This window comes from Podarcis filfolensis, assembly GCF_964270895.1.
Source record: "Podarcis filfolensis genome assembly, chromosome: 4".
NCBI classification, from domain to species: domain Eukaryota; kingdom Metazoa; phylum Chordata; class Lepidosauria; order Squamata; family Lacertidae; genus Podarcis; species Podarcis filfolensis.
The window spans coordinates 95023071-95042073 of NC_139607.1; the positions used below are offsets into that span (position 1 = coordinate 95023071).

The 19003-nt window shown below is 46.4% G+C and overlaps 1 protein-coding gene across 1 annotated transcript in view; it reads left to right on the plus strand.

The window, feature by feature from the left end:
• The first annotated feature begins 3247 nt into the window (after positions 1-3247).
• The window catches only part of GDPD4 (glycerophosphodiester phosphodiesterase domain containing 4), a 37085-nt gene continuing 21329 nt past the window's right edge, over positions 3248-19003 (plus strand). The window contains 6 exon segments of the mRNA XM_083609889.1: positions 3248-3386; positions 3389-3402; positions 9477-9671; positions 10669-10772; positions 15455-15548; positions 16765-16824. Of these exon segments, the coding sequence (XP_083466015.1) occupies positions 3347-3386; positions 3389-3402; positions 9477-9671; positions 10669-10772; positions 15455-15548; positions 16765-16824 (507 nt within the window). The 5' untranslated portion in view covers positions 3248-3346.

The following is a 19003-nucleotide window of genomic DNA, read 5'->3' on the forward strand; positions in this document are numbered from 1 at the left end:
CTGAACACTCACCCCCCCCCACTTTCTGAACACGGCCCAGGAGGAAGGAGCGGAACCACTGTATGACAGTGCCCCCAGCTCCCAGCCCCTTAAGACAGTCCAGAAGGATGTTATGGTCGATGGTATCAAACGCTGCTGAGAGATCCAGCAGAACTAGGAAACAGCTTTCACCTTTGTCCCTAGCCCGCCGGAGATCATCGACCAGTGCGACCAAGGCAGTTTCAGTCCCATGATGAGACCTGAATCCCAACTGGAAGGGATCCAAATGGTACGCTTCTTCCAGTATCAGTTTTTGGACACCACTTTCTGGACACAGCCCAGGAGAAAGGATAATATATTTATACCCCACCCATCTGGCTGGGTTTCCCAGCTTTGTAGCTTTAAACCTGCTGCCTAGATTAAGTTAATGGCTACAGGAAAAGGCACCTGCCATTTAACTGGAAAAGTGATGCTCACAAAACTCACTTGGGGTGCAGGGAAATCCCTTCCCAGCCAGTGGCGTAGCGTGGGGGGTGCAGGGGGGGCCGGCCGCACCGGGCGCAACATCTGTGGGGGGGGCGCGCTCGCACTCGCAGCTCTCTGCCCCTACCTGGCTCACTCACTCTCTCTCACTGCAGTGCTGGCTGTGCGAATCTGATCCGAGCCGCCGGGTCGCCGCCCACTGTGGAGGGGGTGGGTGCCAGGCGTGCGGTGCGGAGAGAGAGCGAGGGACTATCTGGGGGAGGGACAGTGCAGCGGCCGCCCAGCGCAGCGCTGAGCGCGGGAGAGAACCACACCAGACCAGACCAGGCAGCAGTAAGAAGAAGCTGGCAGCGGCGGCAGGTTAGGGGTTAGGGGGCGCAAATTACTTGCCTTGCCCCGGGTTAGGGGGCGCAAATTACTTGCCTTGCCCCGGGTTAGGGGGTGCAAATTACTTGCCTTGCCCCGGGTTAGGGGGCGCAAATTACTTGCCTTGCCCCGGGTTAGGGGGCGCAAATTACTTGCCTTGCCCCGGGTTAGGGGGCGCAAATTACTTGCCTTGCCCCGGGTTAGGGGGCGCAAATTACTTGCCTTGCCCCGGGTTAGGGGGCGCAAATTACTTGCCTTGCCCCGGGTTAGGGGGCGCAAATTACTTGCCTTGCCCCGGGTGCTGACAACCCACGCTACGCCGCTGTTCCCAGCACAGAACACAGAGATCATTCTGACTTGGAGAAATCATTTCCTTAACGACGACGGGCAATTCTCTCTCCTGCTTGGTCTCCCATCTCCCGGACTTTTTATTCATTTCGGCAACCCTGTAGAGTTCAAGGTGTGATTGCTGTCGTAAAGGGCAGTGCACATGTTATAAAAGGATGCCTATCATCAGATTTCCCCCCCGCATGCCATGCACATTTCAGAAATCAAGTTTATGGCTTCATAGCTCTCTGGGGCGGTCATCAACACAGAGCAATTTCCCCTTGAAGTAAAGGATGTTGACCCTCAGTGTGTCACGGCGGCAGAGAGGCTGTTGTCAATTCAACATATTGTGAACCAGGAGTGGTTTTATGGTAGTTTCACAAGCTGGCAATGAGGAGGGGAAAGCCCTCACTTCAGAGCAGGAGAATAAGCCTCACCTGCACTAGGCATTTAAAGCAAGATCGTGCCACTTCTAAAGGGACAGAGCCTTTAAACCACAGAGCCTAGGGCTTGCCGATCAGAAGGTCGGTGGTTCAAATCCCCGCAACAGGGTGAGCTCCAGTTGCTCAGTCCCTGCTCCTGCCAACCTAGCAGTTTGAAAGCATGTCAAAGTGCAAGTAGATAAATAGGTACCACTCTGGCGGGAAGGTAAACGGCGTTTCCGTGCGCTGCTCTGGTTCGCCAGAAGTGGCTTAGTCCTGCTGGCCACATGACCCAGAAGCTGTACGCCGGCTCCCTCGGCCAATAAAGCAAGATGAGCGCCGCAACCCCAGAGTCGGCCACGACCGGACCTAATGGTCAGGGGTCCCTTTACCTTTACCACTTCTAAACAGTCATGGATTCCACCTCCCCAAAAAAATCTCTCTCTCTCTCTCTCTTTAATGAGTTTATTTACAGCACATACACACACACTTGTAAAACTAAACATGAAAATAATAATACACAATCGAAAGAAAAAACCAAAAACCAAAGAAATACAAATAAAGCATAACAATGTACGAAAACTTATACAAAACCAATAGCCAACAATTTATATACCCCATATTTCAGTTCTTCTTTTCTTCCAATTGACTTCCTTCATCCTCAACAAGGTTCTCTTTTCATTTTTGGTAAACTGTCTCCTCCTTAGTTCGTTATTACGCCTTTTTCTTACAACTTTTTTGTCCGGGTTTTCGCTTTTTGAAATATGGCAGCCCTACTTAACAGTCGACCCCTCTTCCCTGGGAACTCTGGGAATTGTAGTTCTGTCAGGGGGGAATTAGGATCTCCCAGCACCTCTTGAGCTGGAGGGACCATTGCCCAATTAGCTAATGATTTGTAAGGAGCATTTCAAGGCTGACAACAGAGCTGTGTTTCTTGAAATTCTCATGCCACTCAGGGGTGAGGTGTGCAATTATCTAATCAGAGCTTCACGGATTTCCTGCTTTTCAAAGGGCTGTGGCCAAATTCATATCCCCGAACAGCCTCAGACAGTTACACAATAGCAAACAAACTTCCTTTTGTGTGGCTGGTAGTTCCCCCACTCCTTTATTCTCCAGCCTTCCTCCAGCTTCCAAAAGAAGGCTCTTTTCTAATTGGATTTACATTTTTTCAACTTCAAAGTGCTCTTGTCAGTCCAAGATAGTTCATCAGGATTTTTTATTAAGTTCAAGCACTGAGATCCCAATCTGAATGAGACACCAGGAGGAGGAGACAGAAAATGGGGAAATTATTGCATGTAATATGAACGAAACTGTTTTCTGTAGAAACCTTAAACAATGGAAAGGATTCCTTCCCATTTGCCATACTCCAGATCTGCTTTATGATTTTTCTGAGCGCAGATGCTCAATAATAATAATATCTGTTGGCAGAATTTTTAAATCAAACTGTTCATGTCTGATGTGGAAGCAGGAACACTGAGAACCAAATTCTTCCTCCTTCCTCCCTCCCTCCCTCCCTCCCTGTCTGTTGCACCGCCATATGGCAAACAACTTTCCCCATTTGGATTACATTTCAATCTTTTCCAGCCGCCTTTGGATTGAGCTTTTAAAGAAAAAGAACAACAGTCACAGATGGCAAATGCCCCGCCCACTGTGGGAGGAGCTTAGCTGTTCGCAGCCCTCCTTTCCTACTTCGGAGATTCCAGCTGTACTTCTCTTTGGCTGCGGAGATATAAGAAGCAGAGGTCACCACCACGGAAGGGAGGCGGTGAATGGGAGCGCGCTCAAAGGAGGAGAACTGCAAATCGTTTGGGAAAAGAAATCTGAGGTGAGTGGCATCTCTGTCCCTGGATGCTGCCTTGGTTGTTAATGCCCTTATTAAGATTCCCTGCAGAGTAACGGTTTGGGAAGTGTGAGGATTTCTTTTCCATTTGCCCCCAAACCGACCCCAGATCTCCATCCTCGGTGGATGGGAACAGAGTGCTAATGAAGTGACCTTTTGCAAACCGACGAACAGGAACAAATCCTTTGCAAAAGGGGAAAAACTCACCCTTGGCTTAGACGGATGCATTTTATTAAGAAGTCTCGAAAGCCACTCGGTGTTCCAAGTGATTTCTTCCTATATAACGAGCCGTGAGCACGCATCTAAAACCGATGGATGAGTAGGGCAACCCTCTCTTTTGGCCAGTGCCAACAGCAGGAGGGGATCAGTGGCAGTGAGGGTTTGCAAAACATCTGGCAAGGAGGCTTCCCGTCAGCTTGCAAATGGAGCAACAAGTAATCTGTGAAATGTTAACATCTGGAGGGAAGCTGTAGCCAGTTCCCAAAGTTGTCGCCGAAGCCAAAACAACCGAGAGGCAGAATCATACTTTCCCAAACTAAATAACTCTGTACAGTGGTAGCTCGGGTTACATATGCTTCAGGTTACATACACTTCAGGTTACAGACTCCGCTAACCCAGAAATAGTGCTTCAGGTTAAGAACTTTGCTTCAGAATGAGAACAGAAATCGTGCTCCAGCGGCACGGCAGCAGCGGGAGGCCCCATTAGCTAAAGTGGTGCTTCAGGTTAAGAACAGTTTCAGGTTAAGTACGGACCTCCGGAACAAATTAAGTACTTAACCTGAGGTACTACTGTATGTGGTTTGCAAAAGATTAATTGGATAGCTCAGTCGGAAGAGTTGTTCTAGCTTGCAGCAGAACGACGAAGCAGATTTAAAATTATATTTTGTTTTGTTGGTAGAGCATGAGACTCTTAATGTCAGGGTCAGGGGTTAAGAGCCCCACCTTGGGCAAAAAAAATTTCCTGGTCCCTTCCAACTTTGCAATTATATGATTAGCAGTAATGTACAAAAATTCAACACCTTCTAGTACTTAAATGATATTTACAATGCCAAAACAATGAAGGCATAGACAACTCAATATCTCAAAGCCAAACTGTCCAAATATTCCTCAATAAGTCCAAGAGAACAACTCTTTGTGAAGAATCACATTTTCAGCAAAGCACACGTCTGTTGTTACAGATTTAAGCACAAGCAATCTATCAGTTTTAATAGCTTTTAACAGTATATGTAAATACTTTTTTTTAAAAAACTGGGGTGATTTCTGTTGCAAATCTATTGTGAACAGTGTTAGGAAAGTTGTTGCATATGCTAGACAACTACAGCCTTTTAACCTCCAGTGAAAGAGAGATGGGGAAAAGGCTTAAAGTTTGGTTTATTTTTAGACACCTGGGGTTCAATTTAAAGGTTGTCTTCCACAGGGATGGAGAAGGAATTCGATTTTGTTTGCATTTTAATGAGAAAACACCCAATCCACATTCCTCAAACCAATATGCAAAGTGAAACACTTTCTTTGAAATCCGATGCAATTTTCCAACCAAAATCATATATCAAAGGAAAGTATATTAGCGAAAGATAACATACATAATGCATCAGATATGAGGAAATTACTGGCAAAAAGTATATATGGTTCAAAAAGGAGTAGCAAAAATTTGTTTATTAGGAGAAATTCACACTAAAATGCTGGTGAATTTTCACTATTGGGTTGTTTTTATTTTTATTATTTATTTTGTGGTTGTTTTATATATTCATTTTATTCTGTGAACCACCCTGAGACCCACAGGTATAGGGTGGTATATAAATTCAATTAATGATGATGAATATAATTGCAAATTGCTGCTGAAATGTGAATTTGCTCAAACTCTAGCTTTGAACAGGACTCAATGGTTGGTGCAAAGGCTCCTGGGATGGCACTTGCAAAGGCTCATGGGAGTCCTGTTTTTGTGTCCTTTCTTCTGGGCTATTTTAGGGCCAGTTTTGCCATTTTAAAAGTCACTTCCGGGGCCGGTGCGACACGTGCTTGTGCTATTAAAGAAAAAAATTACTTTAAAAGGAGAGTCACCCTTAAAAATTCAGGCCTTTGACTGACTTGAGAAAAGACTCCATGAAGAATAGGATGGGAGCCACATAATCTAAGAGCAACTAACTTAAGAACTGGATCCTCCACTCCCGTTTGCTTGGGGATCAGATCACGCTCTTGCATATTCTGTTTCTGTAATTCCTCCTGGCCTGAAATATCCAGTTACTCTCCCCATCCACCCCTTTGCTTCTGTTTGATACAGGATCCCTTACAGTAAAGGAACCAGGATGGAATCCGCTGGGTTCGTAAAACTTCCGTGCATTCTTACCACTTCTCTCGCCGTTGGAGATCTAATGTGAAACTGAGTCCCACCTTTGGTTGGAGGAGAGAGAGTTATTGGAATCCCAGCTCCCATCCTGCTCCAGTTTCAGGTAGCAAGTGGTCAGGGATGATGGTGTTGGTGGTGATGGTGGTAACTGTAGTCCAACACCATCTTGGACATTAAGAGAGAAGAGGGCCATCTTGGAAGTGAGGAGGGGGTGGTAGCCTGCAAGAGAGAATTCTCTGTAGGGAGCTGTAACACTCATGCAAGCCAGTAGTTTAGTTTGTAGTAAAGGTAAAGGGACCCCTGACCATTAGGTCTAGTCATGGCCGACACTGGGATTGCGGCGCTCATCTTGCTTTATTGGCTGAGGGAGCCGGCGTACAGCTTCCGGGTCATGTGGCCAGCATGACTAAGCCGCTTCTGGCAAAACCAGAGCAGCGCACGGAAACGCCATTTACCTTCCCGCCGGAGCGGTACCTATTTATCTACTTGCACTGGCATGCTTTAGAACTGCTAGGTTGGCAGGAGCTGGGACTGGGCAACAGGAGCTCACCCCGTCGCTGGGATTCGAACTGCTGACCTTCCGATCGGCAAGCCCAAGAGGCTCAGTGGTTTAGACCACAGTGCCACCCGCGTCCCTTTTGTGATTGTGCGTTGTTTTAAACTGTTCCTAATATTTCTTATTATTGTAACATACCTGTCAGGGAACTGCCATCAGTGCCGGAGGGAGAGAGCAAGCTCCAGAGGGATTCCAGAGAGCGTCCCGGGATGGGGAGAGGCAGCCCAGCTTCTGGGGAAGAGAATCAGCATAGCACCAGTGGAGAAGGGGGGCAGATGGGGGAATCGGCGAGGCGGTCCTATGACTCCTTGCCGGGGACCAGCGGGGAGAGTAAGGGTCCTCCGCTGCCTACGCCCTCCTTGCGCAGAAGGCTTCCGTGCAGGGAGAGTAGGAGGAGACTAGGCGTCAAAGAGCTTCTTTGCTGGAAGAAGTCTAAGAAACTCCCACTGACGGATTCTGCCAACGATTGAGACAGCCACGGGTGAGTGGCTGTCCGGACAGAAAAGGTTCACTCAGGCAACCCAGCCAGGTGTTGGCACCAGCTTACGCACGAGCAACCCCTAGAACCATTAGAGCACCTTAGGAACTTATGGTGAAGGCCAGATGAAAAATATCTGGAGGATGATATTGTTAGAATTCCTGCTCCATGATTGCAGTCATGGGATTGTTGTCTATCACATGACAGTATATGTTTTGACTCCACAGAGTGGGAAGTGACAGAGACAGGATGTTTGTGTTACTGTGTTCCGTGAAGTGGGACTATTCTCCTTTGTTATTTTTCTCTTTGCTGTCTGGTGCTAGAGAGAGAGGGAGCCACGTTGCAGTGTGTGTTTATATGTAAACAAAGTAGATTAGCCAAAATGCTGAGTTGCGGAGGTCTGTTACGCAAGCTGCAAAGACTCTGCGGATCCCTAAGTGTGCCGATGTCTGTTGGCATCGGTTGCTGTGATGTTTGGGCTGAAGAAAGCTTTTGAAGCTCCCGAATGATCGACCAGGAGGGAGAGAACATGCCAGTTGGGCATGTGTCTCTGCCAGGGTCCTACTCGAGTGTAGGATGAGCTCCTGACAGATATCTGGAGGACCACAAGTTCATCGGTCCTGTGTTAAATGTAATAATAACTGGGGACAGGTTGAAGGCCTTTAGAGGACGGAGATGAAATGGGGAGCTCCCTTTGGGCTTGTGAAAATGCCCCCAACACCCCCTTACCAATCTTCTGAGGGGCATGTGAACGTAAGTGGGGAAAGTGTTTGATTTATTTCATGCCAAAACTTGTATTTTAAACGCGGCATTCTCCAGCAGCATGCACAGCGCGACCTTTGGGTTGCATTTGCCTAAAATCCTACCTGCACTATGCATTTAAAGCAGCATCGTGCCGCTTTAAACAGCCATGGCTTTCCCAAAGAATCATGGGAAGTGTAGTTTCTTAAGGGTCCAAGGGAAAGAAGCCGAGAAGGCCATTTTGCCAGCTGATCAGAACAAAAACCAACTTGGTTCCTCTTGGCCAACCTTTCCAAAAACTGCTGCCCTACAGATGTTCTGGACTCTACAATCTAGGCACTTTCTGAACTATTGTCCTCATCTATGCATTTTTCGTGGTGACCTGGAATTTTTTGAAAGTTGCAGTACTGCTTGTTCCAACACATTAGAAGGTTCTGTGGCAGTTTAAGTGCTTAACTGGGAGGCCTGTGGATGCTGCAATGTTGATTTCTTGGCAGGAAGATACCTTGGATTGAGTAGGTACATTGGGTAAGGACAGGGAATGGAACTGGCTTCCTTGAGGGTACATAAATCAGATCAGACAATTTATTCTGGATTACATAGTACAGTACCTGGGTGGGGACCCTTCTGTCTGTAGGAGAAGGGCAGACTCTACTAGGCACTCCTGAAAAGGTTCCTGCATTTAAAAATGTATATTATGCTCCTAGCAAAGCCTCTGGCTGATGTTTGCAGACAGCTTAAAATCACAATACAAACAAATAAATCAGACCCTCCAAGTGTCCCTGTTTTCCAGGGACATCCCTGATTTAGAGAAGCTGTCCTGGTTTCTGATTTGATCCTGGAATGTGGCTACTAGATGGGTGACAGAGATCGGCTTCTGGGACCATCGGTCCTAAAGGATCTTCAGTGGCTCCCAGTATGTTTACAAGCACAATTCAAAGTGTTAGTAAAAGGTAAAGGGACCCCTGCCCATTAGGTCCAGTCGTGGCCGACTCTGGGGTTGTGACGCTCATCTCACTTTATTGGCCGAGGGAGCCGGCATACAACTTCCAGGTCATGTGGCCAGCATGACTAAGCCACTTCTGGCGAACCAGAGCAGCGCACGGAAACACCATTTACCTTCCCACCGGAGCAGTACCTATTTATCTACTTGCACTTTGACATGCTTTCAAACTGCTAGGTTGGCAGGAGCAGGGACTGAGCAACGGGAGCTCAACCCGTCGCGGGGATTCGAACCACTGACCTTCTGATTGGCAAGTCCTAGGTTTAACCCACAGCGCCACTCGCATCCCCCACAATTCAAAGTGTTGGTGCTGACTTTTAAAGCCCTAAATGGTCTCAGTCCAGTATATCTGAGGGAGTGTCTCCACCATGGACACTGGACACTTAGGTCCATCTTCGAGGGTCTTCTAGTGGTTCCTTAACTGCAAGAGGTGAAGCTACAGGGAATCAGGCAGAGGGCCTTTTCAATCGTGGCACCCGCCCTGTGGAACGCCCTGCCGTCAAATGTCAAGGAGATAAAGAACTACACAACTTTTAGAAGACATCTGAAGGAAGCCCTGTATTGGAATGTTTTTAATATTTAATGTTCTATTCTGTTTTTATATGTGTTGGAAGCTGCCCAGAGTGGCTGAGGCAACCAGATGGGCAGGGTATAAATAATAAAATTATTGCGATTTTTATTATTACTCAGTGGTTTTCTCTGACTCCATAACGTACCAGTTTTAGGACATGCTCAGGACTTGAAGTCGAAGGAGGGTTGGAGAGAAAATATGTGCACAAGCTGTACACTTCACAACAGACTAGAGATGTGATTTTTAAAAAAACAAAAAAATTAGAAGCTCTTAGGAGACAGGGTCCTCTATTCCCCTTTGGCATCTTGCTGTAGCATACCCAAAGACCTGAGCAAAAACAGTTGACTCTCAGAGTTCTTATTTCAGGTGGAGGATAATGTAGAAGACCCAGAAATGGATGTCCGCCTCATCACCGTTGGACAACTAAGGAAACCTTGGATGAGTTTGCTGCGTCATTATGAACACCGATGCTTCATCCGCTGCCTGGCTGGCTTGTATAGCTGTCAGTGGCAACGGGATCGCCAGAACAGGATCGAGCGAGGCCAGTGCTGCTGCTGCAGGGTGAATGCAGATTCCCGTTAGATTCCTTCAGAAATGAGTCCCAGCACATGGGTGGAAAACCTCACCCCTCTCTCCCAGTGGTGTAGCGTGGGTGGCTGACACCCAGGGCTGCTCAGAAGGAGTAGGTTGGAGAGAGGTAAATGGATGGAGGATGCATGCACATTCAATTGTCTAATGGCGTCCGCATCACCAAGGAGACCGCAGCCACAGAAATAAAAAAAGAAGAGTCGTTCCATTGTCTGGAGGGGTCACTTCCTGCTTCGCCCCTAACAATTTTGCGCCTGGGGCAATCGCCCTGTGGTGCTCCCAGGTTACACCACTGCTCTCTCCCTCTGCCCAATGGCCCTATTCCTTTTGGGGGCACTGGCTGAGGCACGGGCAGGTGGTGGTCAGACCCCAAAGCGAATGGGCCAAAACGTGTACACCATACACACTCCTTCTCCTCCTGTCTCCTTCCCCTGTCTCTCTCCATCTTATTCTCTGAGCAGGGGTGGAGGAAGGGGTGTGTGGTGGGGGTGGGTCGCCTCTGGTGTCACCACTGAGGGGGGTGACAAAATGCCGGGCGGCACTCACCACGTGGCCTGCAGCGTGCCTGATCCATGCGTCTCTCCTGGGAGTGACACAGTGGTTTGGACGCCCGCAGGCTCTGTGGCCGCAGAATCCGTGGCCTTTTAGAAGTGGACAGGATGTTTTAAATGCATTTCTCTTGTTTTTAATGTGTCTATGGGGGGGTCCCAGTCCGTTTGGTTGTTTGGGTTTACGTCACTTTAGGTCACCTTGGGCAAGGTGAAGCTACTAGCAAATGAAATAAATAAATGCAAGAGAACATTTTAAAGAAATCACCTCTGTAGAGAAGGAGCATGCTTTCTTATTCAACTGAACCAGCCATTTTGCACATTTGCAGAGGAGAGGAACTTTCAGTTTCAGTTGAAAAAAAGAGCTTTTATTTTTATAATTACTGACCTCTCATTCGGGTTTTCTTTCCCTTTGTTTCCAGAGGGAGTGCGTCTTTTTCCTCTTGGTCTGCCTGGCGTTCTGCCTTTGGTTCGTCTTTCTGTACCTGTGGGGAGAAACCAAGAATGACTACCATAATTTTGACTGGTAGGTTCCCTGGTTATCTGACCTCTGAAAGCAACAACCTTAAAGAAAAGGGTTTCTTCTAGGAGTGGGGGAAGTGGTAAAACAGACCACGACCGATTTACATGTGTCCAATTGGTGCACAACCGCACATGTGCGCATTGTGGTGACCCAGAAGTGGCTGGAAAAGGGTCATAACGTGGTGGAAGATGCTGCATTATTTTTAACTGGGTATGTACTGCAGCTTTTATTTCTTGTATTGTATGCTATTGTGTTACAATTTCGAATTACATAAACACCCGCAGGGTCCTGTTGTAAACAAAAATTGCCCTTTTCCCTTATGGGGTATCCAAGAGCCCATATAGAGTCCTTACATAGGTTCCCTATTGGTAGGAGAGAATAACAGAGGCCAACCAGAGAATATTGAGAAGCAAAGCAGCTTGTAAGCCTGATCTTTATTGATTTGTTACAACAGGGTGCTCCCCTCACCTGCAGGAGAGAGGAGGGACCCAGAACAATGGTGCGCAAGGCATTATAAAGACTTTTGAAATTGCCACCCTGTAGATCAAGACCACCCCCAGAAACATCATACATACATCACAGAAGGGGTGTAACCTAAGACCACCCCTCAGATACATCACACATACATCACAGAAAAGGTGGTCTTAAAACAGAAATTTGAATGTTGTTTTTCTCCTGTCATTGTTTATCTCCTGTCTGGCAGGTTACTTGATTGGATTTCCTGGGGAGCCTGGCCAGTCTTTTGTAATGATAAATACTTAGTTCCTGGGCCAGGTCACAGGCTCACACCCTATTCATATCTTAAATGTGTCCTTAAGACAGGATTTGTGAGGAAAGAGACAATGGGGAGGTTTCCCACTTTGACCTTGCAGAGAAAACATTTGGTCAGTTTAGGAATCAAAATGGTTCCAGGTTGGCCTTCCTGTGCTGATCTATGTATGTACTTGGTTGGTACGCTTGGTTGGTACGCTTATGAACATTACCATATATCTAAGAGCATAAAATTCCTATCACAGTCCACATTGCCATTGTTTTTCAAAGATAGGACGTGGACCATGGGAATGAAGCCTGTGGAACGGTGGTGTTCTGCAGACCGCAGTCCGGGAGCCCCTGGTCTAGGATCATGTCAGGGACTGGACTGAGGAGGAATAGTGCAGACCTCCTTATCGGATTACGCCAGGGCATCCATGCAGCCCCTGAGATGAGACAAACCTCTCCAGGCATCTTCCTGAAGTTGCACAGCTCCGGCAATTCCATAAATCATCGGTCCCCGCAAGCTCCAGCGACACATAGCAGATGCCTATATGCACACACACTCAGCAGAGTTCAGCAGAAACAAACTGGAGACTGGTGTGCTCATTCTAAGCTTTTATTAAGCACCATATACAAGACAAGGGACGCAGGTGGCGCTGTGGGTTAAACCACAGAGCCTAGGACTTGCCAATCAGAAGGTTGGCGGTTCGAGTCCCCGCGACAGGGTGAGCTCCCGTTGCTCTGTCCCTGCTCCTGCCAACCTAGCAGTTCCAAAGCACATCAAAGTGCAAGTAGATAAATAGGTACCACTCCGGCAGGAAGGTAAACGGCGTTTCCGTGCACTGCTCTGGTTCACCAGAAGCGGCTTAGCCATGCTGGCCACATGACCCGGAAGCTTTATGCCGGCTCCCTCAGCCAGTAAAGTGAGATGAGCGCCACAACCCCAGAGTCGGCCACGACTGGACCTAATGGTCAGGGTTCCCTTTACCTTTACCTATATACAGGACAAATTGATCATGGCGTCCTCTCACGTCAGCTCCGAGAGAGAACAGAAAGGAAAAAGTACAAAAACACAACAGAGCGGAAGAGATAAGGCTAGCTTCTGTTCTCAGGTTTGCCAAGCCTAGAAAGTAAACACAGACATGTGATATAAAATAAAAGACTCCATCAGGCAAGGTCACCTGCCTTGGTTCTCAATGTGTATTGTATTGTATTATGTTCTGTGGCTTGCTGTTGTTTTATTGATTATAGTTTAGATATTATTGTAACTGTTGAGTGGATTTCTGTTTAACTTTTATATGTTGATATTATTATTGTATACTATTCTAATGATTGTTGAATGTTCCTTTTTTGATGGAGGTTGCCTAGTTTAACGTTATGTTTTATTATCACATTTTTGTATTGCATTAGATTGTTATAAGATGTACCGTATTTTTCGCTCTACAAGACACACCAGACCATAAGATGCACCTAGTTTTTGGAGGAGGAAAACAAGAAAAAAAAAATTCTGAATCTCAGAAGCCAGAACAACAAGCGGGATCGCTGCACAGTGAAAGCAGCGATCCCTCTTGCTGTTCTGGCTTATGGGATAGCTGTGCAGCCTGCATTCGCTCCATAACACACACACACATTTCCCCTTACTTTTTAGGAGGGAAAAGGTGAGTCTTATAGAGCAAAAAATACGGTACATTTTTTGTTTGTTTAGCTTGTAAACCCCCTTGAGTATTGTAAGATAGAAAGGCGGTATACAAATTAAAAATAATGATGATGATGATGATAACCATCACACATCAGCAATGGAGGAGTGAAATACTCCCTGGTCTTTTCCAGGGAGTCTTCTCTTCTCATGAGGTGGCCAAAGTATTGGAGCCTCAGCTTCACGATCTGTCCTTCCAGTGAGCACTCAGGACTGATTTCCTTCAGAATGGATAGGTTTGATCTTCTTGCAGTCCATGGGACTCTCAAGAGTCTCCTCCAGCACCATAGTTCAAAAGCATCAATTCTTTGGCAATCAGCCTTCTTTATGGTCCAGGTCTCACTTCCATACATCACTACTGGGAAAACCATAGCTTTAACTATACGGACCTTTGTTGGCAAGATGATGTCTCTGTTTTTTAAGATGCTGTCTAGGTTTGTCATTGCTTTTCTCCCAAGAAGCAGGCGTCTTTTAATTTTGTGGCTGCTGTCACCATCTGCAGTGATCAAGGAGCCCAAGAAAGTAAAATCTCTCACTGCCTCCATTTCTTCCCCTTCTATTTGCCAGGAGGTGATGGGACCAGTGGCCATGAGCCTAGGTTTTTTTTATGCTGCTCTTCAGACCATATTTTGCGCTCTCATCTTTCACTCTCATTAAAAGGTTCTTTAATTCCTCACTTTCTGTCATCAAGGTTGTGTCATCTGCATATCTGAGGTTGTTGATACTTCTTCCGGCAATCTTAATTCCGGCTAGGGATTCATCCAGCCCAGCCTTTCGCATGATGAATTCTGCATATAAGTTAAATAAGCAGGGAGACAATATACAGCCTTGTCGTACTCCTTTTCCAATTTTGAACCAATCAGTTGTTCCATATCCAGTTCTAACTGTAGCTTCTTGTCCCACATAGAGATTTCTCAGGAGACAGATGAGGTGATCAGGCACTCCCATTTCTTTAAGAACTTGCCATAGTTTGCTGTGGGCGACACAGTCAAAGGCTTTTGCATAGTCAATGAAGCAGAAGTAGATGTCTTTCTGGAACTCTCTAGCTTTCTCCATAATCCAGCGCATGTTTGCAATTTGGTCTCTGGTTCCTCTGCCCCTTCTAAATCCAGCTTGCACTTCTGGGAGTTCTCGATCCACATACTGCTTAAGCCTGCCTTGTAGAATTGCCACCAACTTGGGCAGCTTCAAAAGAGGATTAGACAAATTCACAGCTATCAATTGGGCATTATGTTATGCATTATTTCCCACTCCTCTCCCTTCATTGTGAAGGATTGCAGCTTATTGGTAGAAAACCTCTTTTGCATGCAGAAGGTCTCAGGTTTGATCCTCACATCTCTAAGTAGAGCTCTCTGTCTGAATTCCAGGAGAACTGCTGGCAGCCAGTGTAGACAATATTGAGTTAGATGGACCATTGCTCTGATTCAATATAAGGCAGCTGTTTACGTTCTTCTCCTGCTTAAATGTTTGGACTCTCCACGGGGACATGGCTGTCATTGTAGCCTTATTAGACTTTACCGATTGGTGGGCTCTGCGTTGCTCCCGGATGGGAGGAAGGAAGTCAAATTACACCGAGGGTTGGTTCAGAGAAAGAGGTCTTTATTTCTGCTCTCCGGAGCAGCAGAAAGGCACTTGCGTGGTCAGTCCACAGCAAGTCCAAAGAAATGAGAAATTTCATGCAGTATATATATCCTCCAGGTACCCTCTCCCCCTTCCCCAGGAATCCAGACACGTCAGCTTGTACACGCAGATTGACATCACAGATGTTCCTGCTCTGGTATTCTTAACCATAAAAGGATTTTCTTTCCTATACTCCTGACCATAAAAGGGTATTCCTGTTCCTATACTCTATCTTGGATCAAGAGGTCACCAACTCTAAGAACACACTCTGGCACTGTTCCCGGACTAGGTCTGTGCGTCAGAGTGTGGTCAGAATGTAAGATAAGACCCAGACGTGTCATCCCTACTCCACTGGAACAGCCAAGGTCATCCATTGCCGTGACTGATAAAGGAGAGAGCTGTTTATACAGCTGTGTTCTTGTTATGCATTGGCTCAAGAGCTCAAGTTAATGCATTTTAGAAATGCTCCCTTGGAGAAAGAAGAAAAGGGGGTTTGGGGGTCCCGGTTCAAACTGACTGCACAGAAACCCATTCCTTCATCATGACGAGCCCCTGCCTTTCAAGATTTAGAACCCTGGCTCATCCCATACGTAACGAGTTTGCGTTGCATTTTTAGGTACAATTATGGGAACTTAGGCTTCTGGTTTCACTGGTCTGCTGTCTTCCTGATCCTCGCTGCCGTCGTTTTCACCTATCTCTTGTTATTACTGGTAAGCACAACTCTCTTCTGATTAAAGGCTTCCCAAGGGGATGGTTCAGGTTGGCAGCCAAGTCTCCACCAAGGTGCAGTGCTGAGGCTGTAAAAGCTCTGGGAGGGGACCATATCTGTGGAGACTGGAGTCATGGGCCGTGTAGGAGGCATAATGCGCAGGTTGCTTGTAGAATGTATTGGGTTCAACACCCAACGTCCCTTGATTTGTTTTAGCAGATTTGCCCCCGGCCTTTCAACCCAAAGATATAAGGAGATATTTGATAGCAGTACAGTGGTACCTTGGGTTACATACGCTTTAGGTTACATACGCTTCAGGTTACAGACTCCGCTAACCCAGAAATAGTGCTTCAGGTTAAGAACTTTGCTTCAGGATGAGAACAGAAATCGTGCTCCGGCGGCGCGGCAGCAGCAGGAGGCCCCATTAGCTAAAGTGGTGCTTCAGGTTAAGAACAGTTTCAGGTTAAGAACGAATTAAGTACTTAACCCGAGGTACCACTGTACTGGAACAAGAATAGACTCTTTGAGAGACCCTTGAGAGCTGCTGCTATTCCAAACAGACCTGGGGTCTCCAACATGGTGCCCATGAGCCCCAGGGCACCCTCAGACACCCTCTGCAAAGCCCACCAAGGCCTCCCATTTATCCCAATTTTTGAAGCTTTGGTGGGGAGTTTGCCTGTTTGGGGTGTGTGTGTTTCTGAGCATCACCTGACTTTCTCCTCTGAAACAAATATTTGTTGGTGCCCATGAGAGTTCCTTAGATTTCCAAATGTGTCTCCGGAGCCATAAAAAGTTGGCGATCACTGGAGCGAACAGTTGTGGACTAGACGGACTCATCTTCATATACTCAGCATATCAAATGATCTTCAGATTGGCTCAGTTCCCAATTTTATGTAGCTTTGTGCTTTTCTAACTGCCCTGTGATCTTCGGATGACGGGCAATGAATGAATTTAATCAAAATCCATACTCCCTCCTTTGGTAATCCTCATAGAACTCTAGCCCAATGGTTGCCATTAATTTGATTCTGAATTGATTTTAGAATGAATTGATTTTAGAATGTATTTCAATTAATAGATTGTGATTTTATGTAAACTGTGTTACTTTTACTGTTGTTAGCTGCTCTGAGCCCAGCTTTGGCTGGGGAGGCGGGATAGAAATAAATTATTATTATTATTATTATTATTATTATTATTATTATTATTATTTGTTTCCACAGATCATAGCGGTGTGTCTGATATCAGAGAGGCAGCGGTTGTATCTGCACTGGAGTCACAAGGTAAATCGTTTAACCTGCTGCCCTTGTAATAAAACGATTTCAGGCCCAAGTCTCTGTGTAGGAACCGGATCACCCTCTGAACTAGTGCCGTAAGAGTAGTTGAAACTGGCAAGGGCACCAGCGGCAGAGCAACTGTGTTCAGGTCAAAGCCACACCTAGTCCAGCTTCCTATTCTTAAAGTGGTCAACCAGGTGTCTCAATGCACAGCGTACAATCAAGACTTGGGCACAACATAATTTCCCCCACTTGGAGTGCCCAGCGACTGGGCATACTGCCTCTGATAACAGCTTGATTGGTTGATTGTATTTCTCGCTGCGAGAAGTGAGGTTACAGGAAACCAGGCAGAGGGCCTTCTCGGTAGTGGCACCCTCCCTGTGGATGCCTTCCCAGCAGATGTCAAGGCAATAAAGAACTATTTTACTTTTAAAAGACAACTGAAGGCAGCCCTGTTTAGGGACGTTTTTAATGTCTGACGCTGTATTGTTTTCAATATTCGGTTGGAAGCCGCCCAGCGTGGCTGGGGAAACCCAGCCAGATGGGCGGGGTATAAATAATAAATTATTATTATTATTATATTCTGCGCCACATTTCATTCAAATGAATCCCAAAGTGGCTTACGGACAATAAATACAACAGCACAACAGAGCATAAACTTAGATGTAGAGCATAGCCATTGCAGCTACTAGTCCATGGGTAGGCAAACTGAGGCCCGGGGGCCGGATCCGGCCCAATCGCCTTCTAAATCTGGCCTGCGGACGGTCCGGGAATCAGTGTGTTTTTACATGAGTAGAATGTGTCCTTTTATTTAAAATGCATCTCTAGTTATTTGTGGGGCATAGGAATTCGTTCATCCCCCCCCCAAATATAGTCTGGCCCCCCACAAGGTCTGAGGGACAGTGGACCGGCCCCCTGTTGAAAAAGTTTGCTGACCCCTGTTAGTCATTGACTTTGAGGAATCAGAGAACTGTAGAGTTGAAAGGGACCTCTCAGGGTCATCTAGTCCAACCTCTTGCAACGCAGGAATCTCAGCTGAGTCATACATGGTAGATGGCCACCCAGCCTCCGGCAACCGCACACTTGCAGGGTTAATAAATCATTTTTAACTCAGACTGAAATTCCCAGGTGTCAAAAAAGGTTGCGTATGTATGCCACTACTGCGGCCCATGGGACTCGGGTGGTGCTGTGGGTTAAACCACAGAGCCTAGGACTTGCCAATCAGAAGGTCGGTGGTTCGAATCCCCGCGACAGGGTGAGCTCCACTTGCTCGGTCCCAGCTCCTGCCCACCTAGCAGTTCGAAAGCACGTCAAAGTGCAAGTAGATAAATAGGTACCACTCCGGCGGGAAGGTAAATGGCGTTTCCATGGGCTGCTCTGGTTCGCCAGGAGCGGCTTAGTCATGCTGGCCACATGACCCGGAAGCTGTACGCCGGCTCCCTCGGCCAGTAAAGCAAGATGAGCGCCGCAACCCCAGAGTCAGCCACGACTGGACCTAATGGTCAGGGGTCCCTTTACCTTTACTGCGGCCTGTGTTTTGTTAGCCCCAAAATGGAAAGTGAGCAGGTGAAGAGTTACCTAGGGAAGGTAAAATACTTTTGATGTATGCAACGACGGCAGCGAGAGTGCTACTAGCCCAGAGATGGAAAGCAGGAGAAGTACCAACATAAGAAGAATGGCAGATGAAACTGATGGAATATGTGGAAATGGCGAAACTGATGGGGAAGATCCGAAACCAGGAAGATCAAGTATTTTCTAAAGACTGGAGTAAATTTGTAAAATATTTAAAAGACCACTGTAAACAGTTAAAATCTTTGGCAGGGATATAATGACACTTGTAATGTGGAGTTATTTATGATGATTATGGTTATTAAACAGATGGTTAAGGGTAAAAGATACAGCAAACTTAATTTTAAATAATGGAACCCATGGAGGGAGGAAAGGAGGTCTGGTGGTTCAAAGGAACCTTGTACTTTAATGTTTTAAATGGATATGTTAAAATATATAAAATTATGAAAAGCCAATAAAAAATAATATTTTTTAAAAAAGAAAGTGAGTGAGGTCCTAGCCAAAGAGGCTTGGGAACTTAAGTTGACAGAATATGCACAGCTAGCAGACTTAACATATAGAATAAGAGAACAAGAAGAACATACATTTAGAGAAGATTGGGAAATGTTTATTGAAT